The 16,669-nt window shown below is 48.4% G+C and overlaps 1 protein-coding gene across 7 annotated transcripts in view; it reads right to left on the bottom strand.

Annotated features, from left to right (window-relative positions):
• Positions 1–2,203: 2,203 nt before the first annotated feature.
• The window catches only part of EPN2 (epsin 2), a 98,067-nt gene continuing 83,601 nt past the window's right edge, over positions 2,204–16,669 (bottom strand). For all 7 annotated transcript variants that reach the window (XM_012501168.2, XM_030828505.1, XM_030828506.1 and 4 more), the window contains 4 exons: positions 8,226–8,402; positions 7,464–7,550; positions 5,059–5,274; positions 2,204–3,174 (listed from right to left, as the gene is read on the bottom strand). In XM_012501168.2, coding sequence (XP_012356622.2) covers positions 2,876–3,174; positions 5,059–5,274; positions 7,464–7,550; positions 8,226–8,402 — 779 coding nt within the window. In that variant the 3' untranslated portion in view covers positions 2,204–2,875. The remainder of the gene's footprint in view (positions 3,175–5,058; positions 5,275–7,463; positions 7,551–8,225; positions 8,403–16,669) is intronic.

The following is a 16,669-nucleotide window of genomic DNA, read 5'->3' as shown; positions in this document are numbered from 1 at the left end:
CACAAGAATCGGCTCCCTCATCTCCCACCCCTCTCCAGTGGCACAGGACTGATGAAGACGGGGTGGGAGAAGGACACAGCCAGAAACTACATCATGGTACAAATGATAAATTATATTTATACAGTAAGTAAGTATCAACAGTCAACACAAGTTCAAAACCAGCCACCGGCCTTTGGGACTGAGAAACAGCTGGGTGACTTCCTCTACCACGGTGCCCATCAGGAGGGAGCACGATGGCACAGGTGCAACACGCGTGGCAGTGGCCGGTGGCTTCATGATCAGTGCAGTGGGCAACAGGGACATGCACTCGGGATGGCCTGTGCCAGAAGATGGGGTAGGGAGCTGTCTTCTTGGGTCCTGGTGGCCCAGTGGCTGTCATGTTGGGGCCTCAAAGTCGCATCGTGAAGGACTCTTGTTACAAAAGAATCACTGACCCCAAGTAATCGAGACTGGTCTACTGACCTGTAAGGCTGGCCCAGACCCTGCACCGTCTGAAGGAAAGCACCTTGCTGGGCAAGTATCCTGCCTCCCATCCCACTGCACCTCCCCACCCTTCCCCTGGCAGACGAGACCAGCCACCGGCTTACCCGAATGGCAGCGGGAGCCTAAGGCCCAGCCGCAGGCCTGCAGTTCTGGCAGAGGGTGGCTGGTCAGGAACTCTAGACACGGCTCCTGGGACTGGAGAGGGTGGCCTCAGGAACAGCATGAGTGGGTGCAGTCCCCACTCAGAGCCTGCATGTCCCAGCAGCCAAGAGACCATTTAAGATCTCTCCTGTACCAGTGCGAAGGGTAATCTTCTGGAACCAAAGAGGGACTGGCAGGTGGTCGGCTGCCCTTAGAGCTAGAGGTGAGAAGTTCCCATGGTGGAAAAAGGGCCAGAAACATCCACCAGGCAAGCTGCCCAGACACAGGATTGGGGGAATGTCCCTTCCCTGGGTAAAAGCAAGTCTTTTCTGGTCTTTAATGCACGATGTAATACTTTTACAGTGGTGGGTGAGGTGAGGACAGCAGGAGTTTGGAAGAGGGAGGTAATATTAGTGCATGTTTGTTAAAAATCTGTCCCAGGTGGATGACTTTTTTCTTCATCTCCAAAATACAAGAGAATTATTTTTAGATCTCCAACTTAAAAAATAATGTCTGGAGTTAGCAGGTAGGTGGATCTGGGCCAGCCCTCATCCCTTAGCCGCCCACCCCCATCTTAGCCTAGGGACTGTTGCCCAGGGACCCATGGGCACAGAAGCACCCCCTGCCCCACGCCCTCAGGACAACTGCCATTTCCACATTATCCCCATCTTTAGCCTGAGCATGGATTAAGACAGAGGAGATCACAGACACACAAGGTTAAAGATGTTTCTTCCATTTCAGATTTCCATTGTAAACAGAAGTCCTTGTTAATCCCTGCATGCCTTTAATAAAAAAAAGGAATTAGTTGATAAAAATTGGTGAGTCACATTCATACATTAGATTTTTTTTAACTTTCAGGATGTTGGTATATTCGTAAGAAAAATAGCCTCTCTCTCAGGATCTAGCCAAAAAGGCTGAAAGTCAGTCGGTTTAGTAATTCATCAAAAACAGGAGCTAAAGAAAGGAAAAGGCAACTGGAGGCTAGGATTTTTTGTTGCTGTTGTAGTTTTTTTTTTTTAAATAAACATCATCATCTATGTGTAATCAAATTCCCATATTTTCTTCCTATAAAGAATTTGCTTTAGTTTTTCAATAAGGCATTTTTTTTTGTCATCCAAATATCTCTTCCTTTTAAAATTTTCTTAGAGTTAAAACCATAAATAAGAGGATTTAAACCACTAAAATGACACGTGCCAATATCTTCATTCAGCCAGACCTGGTAAATTCTATCAAAACTAGACAGTTAAATAAGAACCACGTTATAAAAATATTAGCCAAAAAAAGACTATTAGATAATTCTGCAAACTCAAATATGAAACTGTACTAGGCTGGGCGCTGTGGCTCACGCCTGTAATCCCAGCACTTTGGGAGGCTGAGGCGGGTGGATCACGAGGTCAGGAGATCAAGACCATCCTGGCTAATACGGTGAAACCCCGTCTCTACTAAAAACACAAAAAATTACCCAGGCATGGTAGCGGGTGCCTGTAGTCCCAGCTACTTGGGAGGCTGAGGCAGGAGAATGGCGTGAACCTGGGAGGTGGAGCTTGCAGTGAGCCGAGATTGCGCCACTGCACTCCAGCCTGGGCGACAGAGCGAGACTCCGTCTTGATAAAAAAAAAAAAACCAAAACTGTACTAAACAAAATATGTGCAAAGGTACACAAGCATAGAGCCACGTTGGGGGTTATGCTCAGATTAGTTTTAAAGCTCGCTCTAGTGGATTTAATTCAAGAGTTGTCCACGGTGGTGGTGTTTTTTTTGAACTCACACGAGTCAAAGAAAAATAAAATATGCACAACCACTTCTCCAAAAGGTGTCTTATGGAGCCGGTGCTTAATCGTGTCCACACCCAGGACTGCCTGGGGTGTCCCTAGGGCTGGGGGGTGGGGAGGACAAAGACAAGGCCACCACCCCAAGTCCTGGGCCAAGCAACATCCTGGAGACCCTCAGGCTGAGGCTGGGGGCAAGGGCAACACTGATGAATCCACCTTCTCGTCCAAGGCCTCAGAGGAGCCCTGCCAGGACCTGAGTGCTTTGGAGGAGGTGGTGAGAGCAGGCCAGGCCGAGGGGCCTGCCTTGGAAGGCGAGGGTCTGAGGGTTGGGGCTGTAAAGACAGCCCTTTTGTCAGGAAGCTGGAGCTGAAAAGCCCTAATACCCCTAATCCCCAAACTCTTGGATCCCGTCCCACAGACGAGAGTCCCTGCTCTGCATCCTCCAGCACAGGTGCTCTGGGCGGGTCCCAGGCCCAGGCACTAGAGAAGGAAAGGGTTGGTTGTGCCGGTGGCCTGGGCTGCCGATGGGGGGATACCCACACTGCCCACCATGTTCATCGTTGCAGGGCCCAGTGGTGTCAGAGAGGAACCACTGGCCCCCAGAGCTGGCTGTGGGGCCGTGGAGGTCATCGAGGCCACAGCCATGGACTCCACTCCTGGGCCAGGCCCAAAGGATGTGCTGGTCCCCAGGACTGGGCTCCCCCGAAGCTGGTTCAGCGTCAGTGGCTGGGGCTGGTTCACTTGGAAGGGGTTAACAGGGGCCGAGGTAGCGGGTACACCTGGGGAGACAGAAGGAGCGGCAGAGGCTGAGCCGTCAGGGTGCGGCTTTCTGAGCTCCCAGGTCAGGGACTGCATGCGGGTGTTCTGGTCCCTGCTGTGCCCTCAGAGCCCGTGTCTGCCAGCCGAGTCCATGGCAGACACTAGCAAATATCTGCTGACAGCATGAATCTGCACTTTAAGGATGAGGAGATTGAGGCTGTGAGAAGCCAAGTGATTTGTCCAGCGTTACAAAGCTGAACAAGGCCGTGCCAGGAACACAACCATCTTGGGGCACCCTGGCTCCTCTGCAGGGCTGGCACCCAGGACACCTTCACCAGCCATCAGCTGCCACTGGTCCCTCATTTTGTTTGCTGAAGGGGGACATGGGACTGGCAGTGTGTGGCTCATGTGGCAGTGCCCACACTGCACCCAGGGACCCACATATGACACCTCGAAGGCTAGAAGTCCTGCAGTCAAGAAGCTGGTGCAGCCTTGTCTTTCCTGGTGTCTCCAGAATTTACCTCACGCCAGAAAGCCTTTTCTTTGCAAAAGTGTGTGCACTGCCGGCACCAACTCTCCCATGCAGCCTGGCCCTACCCTGTGTGGCCTGGAGAATGGCCCTGTATGTCCAGCAGAATTGCCCAAACCTCCTCCATCTTGGCTGTAGCCCCCAGGGACCATGACTTGTGTGCAGCCAACAAAGCTGCCTCAGGCCTCCAGCCAGGTGCCCACCAAGAGCTGACAGACACAGATGACCACTGGAGTTCCTGCAGGGCCTTCAAGGGCTCTCTGGGCAGAAGAGGCATAAGGCCTCCTGGGACAGACACAGACTCCTGGCTGGCTGAGGAGCCTGGAAGCTAATCTAGTTCCACCCAGGGAACCACCTCCCCTGGGGGCAGCCATGTCCTCACCCATCTCAGGACCTCAGGGTTGGCCAGGACCCAGGAACTCCACACACCTCACTTCTGCCCAAGGGTCCCCAACTTCAGCCTCTGTAAGTTCAGTGATCATTCTCCTCTCCAAGGTACTGTCAGGGATGGTGGCCCAAGATCCTCAGATCCCTACATGGTGGGGCCAGTCTGGGGCTAAACACCTGAGGGTGACACATTCCTACCCTGGGGGAAGCCCAAGGCCTTGGGGAAACGCGTGAGGAAGGGGGCTGGGGGAACTTCCTAGAAGGGGGTCATCTGAGCTAGGTGTCGAAGGATGAGTAAGATGCTTTCATTAGGGAAGAGGAGGGAGGACATTCCAGGCAGGGGAAACTGAGTGTGTAACAGCCTGGGCTTAAGGAAGGGCTCTACAAGCTGAGGGGTGCCAAGGGGCTGGGTGTCACAAGGGTTTCATGCACAGAGGGAGGGAAGAGGAGGGTGGAACCAGGCCATAATGGCCCTGGATACCCAATTGAACAGCTGGGGGCTTGTCCGGCAGCCAGCATGGAGCCCTGAGGGCAGGGGGCAGACTCTGGCACCAGGAGTGGAAGCAAGGGACCTGGAGGAAGGCTTGTACCCAAGGGCTAAGTTACATTTTTCCCAAGAGAGGAATGCTACACGTCAAACCCTGGCTCTTCCTCACCCCCAGCAGCCCACCCTACTCCACCTGTCTTAGAACTGACACTCCCTCAAGGGTCTCACAACAGGGGGTCACCAAGTCAGGGACAGCTTCTGCTTGGTAGTCTCAACTGAGAGGAGAGGAGCTATTTCCTACCCATACCCTCACCACATAACTGACAACAGCTTCCACACCCCACCCCATGCAGCCCTGGCGAGGGCATACGTAATAATCTAGAGTTTCCAGCTAGTCCCACTCCTTCTCCATCACACAGAGGGAAGAGCCCCCAAGAGGCCTGCTGCACACCCATTCCCAGGCACAGCAGGCAATGGATGAAGCCTGGGGTGAGAGCCTACCTGGTGCCAGGAAAGGGTTGAGGGACTGGGCCGGTGGGGCAGGCCTGGTGACCAGTGAGTCCAGGTTCACCAGGGCCGCGTTGGGGCCCAGGAAGGACTCAGGTGTTTTCCGGGCACTGCTGGGCTTGCTTGAGGCGACGGTCAGGGGTTGAGACTCAAAGGGGTCAGGGCTGGTAGTTCCATTGTTTTGGGATGGCAGAGAGGTCACAGATTCGGCTACAAGACAAGGACACATATGGCAGGGTAAGTGTGGCAGGGAGAGCCTAAGACTGTGTACTTAACACAAAACATGGCCTCCTGGGGACATGCCTGCCTGACAGCGCCACGTGATGACACACGGCCAGTCATGGGCTGAGTTAGATAAATCAAGTGTCCACATAACCAAATACCAGAATGCAGGAACAGAAGAATACCTAATGATAAGCAAAGAAAGCTTTATCAAAATACTAAAGCAGGTTACAAAAGAGTATGTATAGCTCATTCCTCCAGAATACCAAGATGTCATTTTGGGTTGGAAGCTAGGCATGGGCAATTCACTTTTTTTTTCTTCCATTTTCCATTTACTAAATTTTCCACAATAAACATGAACTTCTTGATAGTAAAAAGAAAGCAAATTGTTTCTTTTAAAATTCAGCCCATAGAGGCGACACAGGCTGTGCTGAGACAGGCCGGTAGGAATGTGATTGCCACAATGGGATGATTCACGGTACAGGAGTTCTTAACAACAGTCATTCTCTCACTCAGTAATCCCATTTCTAGGAATCTGGTCTAAGCAAATAATGTAAAATGTGAACAGGGTTGTAAGCACAAAGAGCTTCACAACAGCATCATTTACAGCAGCAAAACCTGAAATCAACCTAAAATGTCCTCCCCCAAATTAATGAATTATTGCTGAGCCATATAAAGAGAGATTATATAGCAATGAAGTATTTTTAACAAGTTTTAAAGTCATGAGAAAATGTTTTCAATCTGTTAATCCATAAAAGTTGAGGCAAGGGGCAGGACAACTCTGACAATATGAGCTGAGCAAAAAAGACTCAAAAAAAACAAAACAAAACAAAAAAACAAAACACCAATAATGCCAGTGCACTCCAGCCTGGGCGATCAAGGCTCACTGCAGTCTTGATCTCCTGGGCTCAAGGGATCCTCCCGCCTTAGCCTCTTGAGTAGCTGAGGCCACAGGCAGGTGCACACGACCACATCTGGCTAATTTTTTAATTTTTTTGTAGAGACGGGGGTCTCACTATGTTGCCTAGGCTGGTCTGAAACTCCTGGGTTTAAGCACTCCTCCCACGCTGGCCCTCCCAAGGTGCTGGGATTGCAGGTGTGAGCCACTGCACCAGCAGGGGATAAATGTTTCAAAAGCTGACATGTAACAATGGCCAAGCTGCCTTCTTACTGAGGCATGGAGCAGGAGTCAAGGACAGGTTAGGCTATACTTTGGCCTGCAGAGAAGACACGTGGAATCTTATGAATGCAGCAAAGGAAAGACCCAAAAAAGCAGCACATTCTCAAAGCTGCCTCTGGTCTCCCGGCTGGGAGCTCTTGAACTGAGAGGGGTTAGAGGAGGTCAAGGGGGTCAAGCAGGGTCAACGGTGCCAGGCTGCTTGTACCTCACACCAGGGCCTAGCCAGGCTTGTGGCTACAGTTGGTAGGGAGGGATAAAAGAGAAGGGAGAAAAAGAAGAGACTGGGAGAGAGGTGGTAGGGAAACTGGGGGAGGCAAGCAGCAGAAGCCAAGACAGGAAAGAAAAAAAGAAGTTGCCATGCGTGGCTGGGAGATGTGGCCCAGAGATGGACAGAGGCTGTCACACCCCAGTCCAAACAGGGTGTGTGAAGAATGCATTCTAGGCCTTCTCCCTCCACCCCTCCAGGCCCACCTTGGCCCACTGGCTCCTTCCTTCTGCATCCACCTGATATCCTCCCATCCCAGAGGCACACAGGGAAGGAAAACACGTCTGGAGACTAGACTGTGAGTCTGCTGGGCTGGAGCGGTCACCTGGGAGGTGACAACACAGGGCAGAGGCTGACCCCACTGATGCCCAAAGGTGGCTGTCTGGGAAAAGGAGACCCTCTGAGGAGTGGAAATTGGCAGGAGGAAGGTGAATAGAAACGCTGGATCAGGCCAGAGGTGAGGCCCACTCTGAGCTGAGGAGGCCGGGGCTGTGGAATCTGCAGGAAGCCTTGGGGATCCTAACCTGGAGACATAGTCCTGGGGGACTCCACCTTGTGATCTTTAACTATTGATGTATGAATTCTTAGAATTAGAAGCTCCAGGCTCCCAAGATCAAAATACAAAGAAAATGTAGGAAGTTGAAGGGTTTTGAAAGCTGATTATTATTTCTGCAATAACTGAGCTGGTCAAATGCATGGAGGATTACAGAAACCATCATCACCTGTACATACCTGTTTTTTTTGAAGTCCGAAGGTTGTCAAATTCAGAAAAGTCGTCTTTAATTGTACCATTCAGATTACTGAAGACCTCAAAGGACCCTGGGTGGACACAGAGGCCAGTGACTGGGGGCATCTCACAGGACTTCGTGGCAACTCCACTGCCCAGTGCACACCCTCAGGATGGGCTGGCAACAGGGGCCTCTCCCCACTTACCCTGCCTCATGGAGAAGAATTCTGAGAGCCAAAGAGGCAAGACAGCCTGGGATCACCAGCGCTCTGGTAGGGGACGACAGGGAGCCTGGCCTCCCAGGACAGGGTGTGGGATGCCCACCTGCTACTGCTTCTACCACCCCCACCCCAAAAGGGAAATGGGTGCTGGCAGTGGTGGAGGTGCATCAAGCTGGGTCTGGTTGCTTGGATGAGGGTCTGTAGGAAGTCACCAGAAGGAAATGCCTGGAGGCCAGCCTGCCCAGCCCCCCAGGGGTGAGGACAGGACCCACAGGCTGTGGGCCCAGAGCAGTCTCCTCTCTCAGCACCCAATTGGAAGCCCCCTCAATTTGGAGGGAGGTACCAGTGCACAAAGCCTGGGAATTCGCACTCACTCGCTCTCACACTGGGGCACCTGGGATCTGGGGATCAGGAACAAAGGCTAAGGGGGAGGAGGGGAGCAAATGCAAGCAAAGCAACAGGGCTGATGCCTAGGATCCAGCAGTGGCTGCAGGGCCCATAGGCGCTCAGAGGCCAGGCAGGAAAGTGGGTGAGTGAGGGGCTCACCAGAGGCAGACACAGGCTTGGTGGTGGAGACTGCACCCCACGCATCAGAAACTGTTTTCCCAGCACTGGAGGCAGGCTGCTGTGAAGCTGCCCAGGGGTCCGAGTTCTTGGGGACAGATTGTGTGCTGGCTCCAGTGGGCACCCCCCATGGGTCAATGGAGGCAGCTGGCTTGGTACCTGTTGGAAGGCAGGGTCAGGGCTCAGAAATGCCTTCAGAGGGTCTGGGCAGCTGGGGTGAGAAGGGAAAAGGATACTGCCAGCCACACCAGGGTCTGCGCCCTGTGCCAGGTGAGATAGCCATCGAAAGGGTACTGTTCCATGCCAGCAAAAGTGACACAGCTGGGGCCCAGGGCCAACAACCCTGGGAAGGAAGCATGCTAGGCCAGGATGTCCCAGGATAACTGCTCCCTGTCCTCTGGTAATGACCAGAGGAAGCAGCTGAGAGGTTCTCTCCAAGCTCCCCACCATACAGGGGGCTTGCAAAGGGCTCCTGAGCTCAACCCCACTTTGATGGACTATCTGAAACAAACCTATCTCCCCACAGAATCCAGGCTCCCTCCCCAGACAAGGGGCCCCAGGCAGCCCTCCCAGCTTGGCCCAGGCTCTTGTAGAGGCACAGAGGCATCCTCTCCCCATGTGCTTTGAGTGGTTTCTGCTTTCTGACAGAAGCATACATCAAATGGATGAGTCCTGTATAAAAACGAATAAAACAAACAGCTACATACTTACCACCCAACTTAAGCAATAAAACACTTTCAAACAGGGAGTGACAAAATCAATTTAGTGGGTCACAACTGGTTTTAAAAAAAAGAACAGAGAAAAAAGTTAGAAAAAAAACTACAAAAAAAAAAAACCACACACGCACAAAAAAAAACTATCTAAAACATCCGAGTGCATCTAATGTTAAGTGTCAACGCTGTGATGTGCATCTTTATGTATAGACACAGATTTGTGTATACATGAGTATATATAAAATAAAACCGACATCTCCTTCCTTCTTGCGGAGCACTGCAAGTGTTCAGACACCACTGCTGCCTCTCAGGGACCAGAAAGTGCCTCCCCAATGACATTCCTAACCCAACCATTATGTTTATTAGCCTTTCTCGTTTCTCCTTCTAGTTTATCTTGTAGGGATATCTTTAGTTAGTTGTGCCTATTTTCTGAATACACACACACACATATATATTATGTATATGTATGTGTGTATTCATTTATTTATCAGATAGGGTCTCACTCTGTCACCCACACTGGAGTGCAGTGGTGCAATCACAGCTCACTGCGCCTCCACCTCCCATGATCAAGTGATCCTCCCACCTCCACCTCCCAAGTAGCTGGGACTACAGGCATGTCACCATGCCCAGCTAATTTTTTTTCTAATTTTCATCGAGATGGGGTCTTACTGTGTTGCCCAATCTGGTCTCAAACTCCTGGGCTCAAGCAATCCTCCTGCCTCAGTCTCCCAAAGTGCTAGGAACACAGGTGTGAGCCACCATGCCAAGTGCCTATTTTCCGAACTTTATATGAATAGATGCATTCTGTACACATTCCTTTGTGGCTGGCTTTGTTCACTCCACATTTTATTTGAGAGAGTCATCTGTGTTGAGGTGGAGCTGGAATTTGTTTTGTTCCATCTATGAAAAAAAAGTCATGATTCCTCTGTTGAAGGATACTCATTTGGTTTTGCTGCTTGTTCTTGTTCACATGTATACACGAGTTGCTGGGTCATGGGTAACTCTGTCTTCACCCAGGAATGCTACAACTATTTCTACATGGTGGCACGAGTTTATGTTCCGTCCAGCAGTGGGTGCCAGTCTTGCTGCCCCAGGAATTCCCTCATAACCTCTCTGATGCTTAGTATTAGCTTACCTTCCCATGTGTGCCAATCTGGTGGGCTGAAAAGTTATTTGATTGTGGTTTTGATTTGCATTTCCCTGTTCTTTAATGAGGCTGTGCATCTTTTCATATATTCATGGATCACTCATGATTCCTCTCCTATGAGGTACCAATTTGAGTCTTTTACCGATCGTCCCTTATGGTTACCTTCTTCTTGACTCATCCCAGCAGCAAGGACTAGAGTTCATCCACTCCTCACGGCATGGTATGCAGGGCCTCCTCTGTCATAAGTCAAGTCTCTGTGGGCTTATTACTGGGCTCTTTACATTTACCTATTTCCGTCCTTGCACATTTTTTTTTTTTTGAGATGAAGTCTCGCTCTGTTGCCCAGGCTGGAGTGCAGTGGCATGATCATGGCTAACTGCAAGCTCCACCTCCCAGGTTCATGCCATTCTCCTGCCTCAGTCTCCCAAGTAGCTGGGACTAGAGGCACCCACCACCACACCCAGCTAATTTTTTGTATTTTTTAGTAGAGACGGGGTTTCACTGTGTTAGCCAGGATGGTCTCGATCTCCTGACCTTGTGATCCACCCACCTTGGCCTCCCAAAGTGCTGGGATTACAGATGTGAGCCACCACGCCTAGCCACTTGCACCTTCTTAATTATCCTCACAAACACTGGTATGAGAATTCTTGATATCTGATAGAGCAAATCACAATCTTGTTTTGGCTATTCTTGGCCCTCTGCTCTTCTGTAGTCATCTCAAAATCATCTTGTCAAGTTAAAAAACAAAAGTAAAGAAACAAGAAAAATTAAATCTTTTTGGGATTTTGGCCAGAATTGCATTGCATCTCAGATCAATTTGGGGAAAAGCGTTATCATTCCAATAGCGAGTTTTCCAAACCAAGATCACATGGTATCTCTGCATTTGCTTAAGTTTTAATATCTTTTGGTCAAATGTAATCTTTTTAATTTTTACCCTTTATCTCCCACAGAGATTTGTACAACTTTTGTAAGATGTATTCCTAGGAACTAGTATCTTTTAAACTTTTCACAGAAATCTATTTATTGTTATGCAGAGAAACTTTTGTATACTCTTTCGTACCCAGCAATCTTGCTAAATTGTTAATTAGAAGTCATTCCAATTATTGATTCTAATAATTCAAATAACTCTTAATTCTAATAACTTATCTGTAGAAATTTTTCATATTCTACGTATAATCCCATCACCTGCAAATGATGACTATTTAGTGTCTTCCTTCTAGTCCTTTATACTTTTTCTTTTTCTTGTCTTACTGCATTGGCTAGGATCACCAGTTACATCATCAAATAGAAGTGCTGGTAGTCGGTATCCTTGTCTTGCTCTTGATGTTTCAAGATCAATTTTTTAATATTTTACCATTAAGTTCAATGTTAGCTATAGGCTTTTTTCCTTTTAGAAGCCCTTTATCAGGTTATGGAAGTTCGCCATTATTCCAAGTTTGCTAGAATTTGGAAATAAATGGCTAATGAATTTTATCAAATGGTCTCTGCCTCTAAGATCATCACATTTTTTCTGTTTTAATCTGTTAATATGGTACATTTGTAAATTTTCTAATGAGTTGGTTCTTGCAAACAAAGTACTTCATAACGTACATCTTTTAAAATATTTCCCTGGCTTGGGTTTTGTAATTGTTTCTTTCGTTAGGATTTTTACATCTATATTCATAACCAGACTGGCCTGAAATGTTTGTTCTCACTACACTGCCCTTGTCTGGTGTTGCCATTAGGCTTCTGCTAGTCTCATACAATGACTAGGAATAGTCTTTATTTTCCTGTTCTCTAAAGGAGTTTGTATGGAAGTGGGATTGTTTCTTGAATGTTGTTAGTACTTACCAGCAAAGCCCTCTGGGTGGATTTGCAGAAGGGCAGGATTTTTAAATACTGATTCCATACCTTCCATGATTACAGATTTCTATTTATAGGTTTTTTATTATTCTTCAGTTAGCTTTGCTGTTTCCTTTTTAATTTTATCCATTTTATCTAAGTTTTCAGATTTGTAAGCACAGAGCTGATCAAAGAGCCTCTCACCCGACATGAAATCCTGAGTGTGCTGGCAGTTATGCTGTTTCATTCCTAATGCCGTTTGTGCCCTTCTTCTTAAAAAAATTTCTTGCCAGGAATTTGTCTATTACTCTTTTCAATTACTGACTTGTCTTTATGGATACTATTATGTGTTTATGTTCTTTTCATTAATTTCTATCTTTATCCTTATAATTTCCTTTTACTTTATGTCATCTAACCTCATTGTATCTTTCTTCTTTACTAATGTGAACATTTAAAGCTATAAATTTATTTTACTATTGCTTCAGTTGTCCCACAAATTCTTATGTAAAAATATACTATTGGCCAGGTGCGGTGGCTCATGCCTGTAATCCCAGCACTTTGGGAGGCCAAGGCGGGCGGATCACCTGAGGTTGGGAGTTTGAGACCAGCCTGATCAACACTGAGAAACCTCATCTCTACTAAAAATACAAAATTAGCTGGGCATGGTGGCACATGCCTGTAGTCCCAGCTACTCGAGAGGCTGAGGCAGGAGAATTGCTTGAACCCAGGAGGCAGAGGTTGCAGTGAGCTGAGATCACGCGATCGCACTCCAGCCTGGGCAACAAGAACAAAACTCCATCTAAATATATATTTAATTTGGTTCTAAATATATCTGATTTTCATTATAATTTTTTCTGTGACTCAATAATTTAGAAGTGTTCTCAAAATTTTAGGTGTATGAAGTTTTTCTACTTATCCTTTTAACTGATTTTTTACTTAAGTGTACTGTGATCAGAAATTGTGTTATATGTGATACCAATTTTTTGCAATTTGTTGAGACTAGCTTTTCTGTCTAGGACATCAATTTTTTCCAAGTATTCTGCATGTGACTGCAAAGAATGTGTATTCTCCAATTGCTAGGAACAACAAATTCACAAGCTTATGGATTGTGCCGCTCAAATTTTCTTATATCCTTATTACTTCTGAAATGTTCTCCCAAATTATTACCCATTTCCGATGCTCTTCATTCTGTCCTGAAGATCTGAGTTTTCATCTGGTTTTCTCTCCTATCAGCCTGAAGAACTTCTCTTAGCATTTCTGTGGTACAGACATGCTGGCAACAAATTCTCTTCGTGTTTTATTAACAGATGTCATTCTTTCACCTTTATTCTTCAAGAACACTTTCACTGAATACAGAATTCTGGGGTTGGCAGTTTTTGTTGCTGTTGTTGTTTCTAAATTTATAATATCTTTTTTTAAAAAATTATCAATTCTTTGTAGAAAGATGATTTTGCTAGCAATGGCTTTCTAGGTTGTGTTTTTTTTGCAGCACACTGAAGACTCTATGCCACTCAGACATCTACTGTTGCTGTCAATAAGTTAGCTATCCATTTAGTTGCCATTTCTTTTTTTTTTTTTTTTTTTTTTTTTTTGAGACGGAGTCTCGCTCTGTCGCCCAGGCTGTAGTTGCCATTTCTTTGTAATGAATGGCCTGTTCTCTGTAGGTTTATTTAAGGTATTTTCTTCCTCTGGTGTTCTGCAGTTTCCTGATGATATGTCTAGGTGGGGATTTCTTTGATTTATCTTGCTTAGGATTCACCAGGCTTCCTGGATCTGAGAAGTAGCATCTTTCCAAAATTCTTGAAAACCCTCAGTCATCTTTCAAATATTAGCTCTTCTGGAACTCGAAACAGACACATTAGGTGTCCTCATTCTGCTCCCATGTTTACCCCCAGCCACACTGATTCCCAACTGCTTCCCAAATGCCTGGCATCTTCTGGGCCTCTCCGATCCTCTTATTTTCTCTTCCTGCCTTCTCTGACTCCTCTGGAATCCTCCCCTTGACTTTCTTTTAGATCACTTATCATATAGCACCATAACTATTATTTAACTATGAGTCTCTCATGCACTGTAAACTCCCTGGGGTGAAGGCTACCTTCAGCCCTGGCACCAGACATGAGGGTGGCACCCAGCAAACTTGTGACAGCCTGGCTGAGCTCTGAGGCCTAGAGAAAGGCAGCAGAAAGTGGCAGTGATGTGTCAATCTCAGAAGACTAGGGAATGCTCCCCTAAGCCTCCAAGACAACTAGTCTCTTTCCTCATTCCTACTCTCATTTCTACAAATGGTTCTCTTAAAAGCCCCAGCTCGACCGGGCGCGGTGGCTCACGCCTGTAATCCCAGCACTTGGGAGGCCCAGGCGGGTGGATCACGAGGTCAGGAGATCGAGACCATCCTAGCTAACATGGTGAAACCCCGTCTCTACTAAAAATACAAAAAAATTAGCCGGGCGTGATGGCGGGCGCCTGTAGTCCCAGCTATGCAGGAGGTTGAGGCAGGAGAATGGCGTGAACCCGGGAGGCGGAGCTTGCAGTGAGCCGAGATCGCGCCACTGCACTCCAGCCTGGGGCAACGGAGCAAGACTCCGTCTCAAAAAAAAAAAAAAAAAAAAAACCAAAAGCCCCAGCTCTACTGCTCAAGGATGGACAGGTGAAGAAGAGACTCCTTGGCTTTCAAAAAGATGAACCAACTGCTAGGCATTCTACATGTAGCTTCATGCCTTCTCATCTCTGAAATGCTGAATAGCTTTAGTAAGGGCCTATTAAGCCACACCAGCCACTATCTTTTTTTTTTTTTTTTTTAGAGACAGGTTTTTGCTCTGTCACCTAGGCTGGAGTGCAGTGGTGCAATCACAGCTCACTGCAGCTTCAACCTCCTAGGCTCAAGTGATCCTCCCACTTCTGCCTCCCAAGTAGCTGGGACCACAGGCACACACCCCAATGCTTGGCTGATTTTTTGTTTTTTGTCAAGATGGGGTCTCCCTATGTTGCCCAGGCTGGTCTCACAGGCTTCAGTTGTCCCACAAATTCTTATGTAAAAATATATTATTGGCCAGGCGCAATGAGACACTGCACCTGGCCCACCAGCCACTATTTTGGTGGCCTTTTTCACTTTTGGCCAGGATCAGCTACTGGCTAGCTATAGCAGCACAAGGTGGGAGAGGAGGAGAGTGCTGCCTTCACTCCTTCCCAAGCTTGCCCCAGCGATGGGGGCCTGGCCAGGCCAAAGCAGAGGTCAATCTGCAAGCTTTGTTCCCAACATCCCATGGACACTTGTGCCTTTTGTTTCCTCGTGGCCTGTCCACTCCTGTTTGAACTTAGGGCTTCTCCTGCTGCTGCCCCAGAACCCACAACCTTCTAGAGGCTCCAGAAATAACTGTTTCCATCCAGAAGCTCCTTCTGACACTTCACTCCTCGTCTTCCAGCATCTCATGTAGATCGTCCTCCCCTGGGACTGAAACTGCCCTTACCAGGTCCACCTCCGCTCGACATGGGGAAGGGGCTATCAGGTAACTAAATCTGCCCCCTGCTGGAATCACACTGTAGAGACAAGCCCTCACTCTAACACCCTGCAACAGAACACCTTGTGAGTCCTCAGCTCTCTGTCCCAGCTGGAGGTAAGTGGCATGGTGGAAATGATGAATCAGGGAGAGCTGACTGCAAGCCGAAGAGCTGTGGTGTGACTTCAGGACTGCCGTGACACAACACAGAGGACACAGGAGACCTGGGGCCCAGTGCTAGGCTGATTCTGGCCCCCTGTGGAGCCGGGGGGAGTCAACATGCCTTCCTCACTGCCCATGCTCAGCAGCCCAGCTGTGCCTGGATGACACAGACTGGAGCCTCGCTTTCCCTGCAGCCCTGACCATGCATCATCTCCCCTACAAACTATCTCACTCCCCAGCTACTATCCCTTCCCACTTGCCTCTGTCAGGGTTACTTCCAGCCCCCACTCCCGCTTTCTCCTGCAAGGATGCCCTGGTTCTCCTTGGAAGAATTCTCCCCTCACCCACTTCCAGTCAGTCTCCAAAGGGACAGATCCTGCCCTGGCAACAGAAAAGGGTTCTCAGTGGTTAAAATCAATCTGCAAAGTATCTCCAACTCCAGTCCCCCATCCCCAAATCTCAGAAAGGGTATTGGAGCTACAGAGAAATCTGCTCTCTCTATTCCCTGGGCTGTGGTAACTGGGACTATGAGGTGAGCACCCGAGGCAGCCACTGTGCTTGCCAGAGCAAAGGCTTGAGCTTCTGAGGTGAACAACACAGCAAAGGGGGTCTGAGTCTTGGTGGTCACCTCCTACCCACTGGGTCAAGCTGAGGGCAGCATCACATCTCGACCAAACTGGCTCCCCTGACACACTGTATGTGGGGCACTTGCTGGGAAGGCCTGGCCCCCACTCTGCAGCCTCCATGCCAGCCCGCCATGCAGTTCTCACTCTAAACCCAGCTCAAAACCCTTCTCAGGGCACTCATGCCGCTTGTGTGCATGTGAGACTGCATCTTTCCCCCTTGCCAAAGCATGTGCTCCATGAGAACATGGGCTGGGTCTGCTTTGCTCCCCATCCCCGAGATCCAAGCCTGACACACAGATGGTATGCTCCATCACTAACTAGGGATTGAAGAGAGGTCACAAGGATCAAGGGAACCACAGGACCTCAGGCTGGCAGGGACTTTGCAGTTTATCTGCACCTCTGCACACGAGTTCAGTGACCACTTCTAACAGGTTCTGGATAAATGTCCACTTCAGGGGCT

Source organism: Nomascus leucogenys, chromosome 14 (genome assembly GCF_006542625.1).
Source record: "Nomascus leucogenys isolate Asia chromosome 14, Asia_NLE_v1, whole genome shotgun sequence".
NCBI classification, from domain to species: domain Eukaryota; kingdom Metazoa; phylum Chordata; class Mammalia; order Primates; family Hylobatidae; genus Nomascus; species Nomascus leucogenys.
The sequence above is the reverse complement of the archived record's forward strand: the minus strand, read 5'-3'. Positions and strand labels throughout refer to the sequence as shown.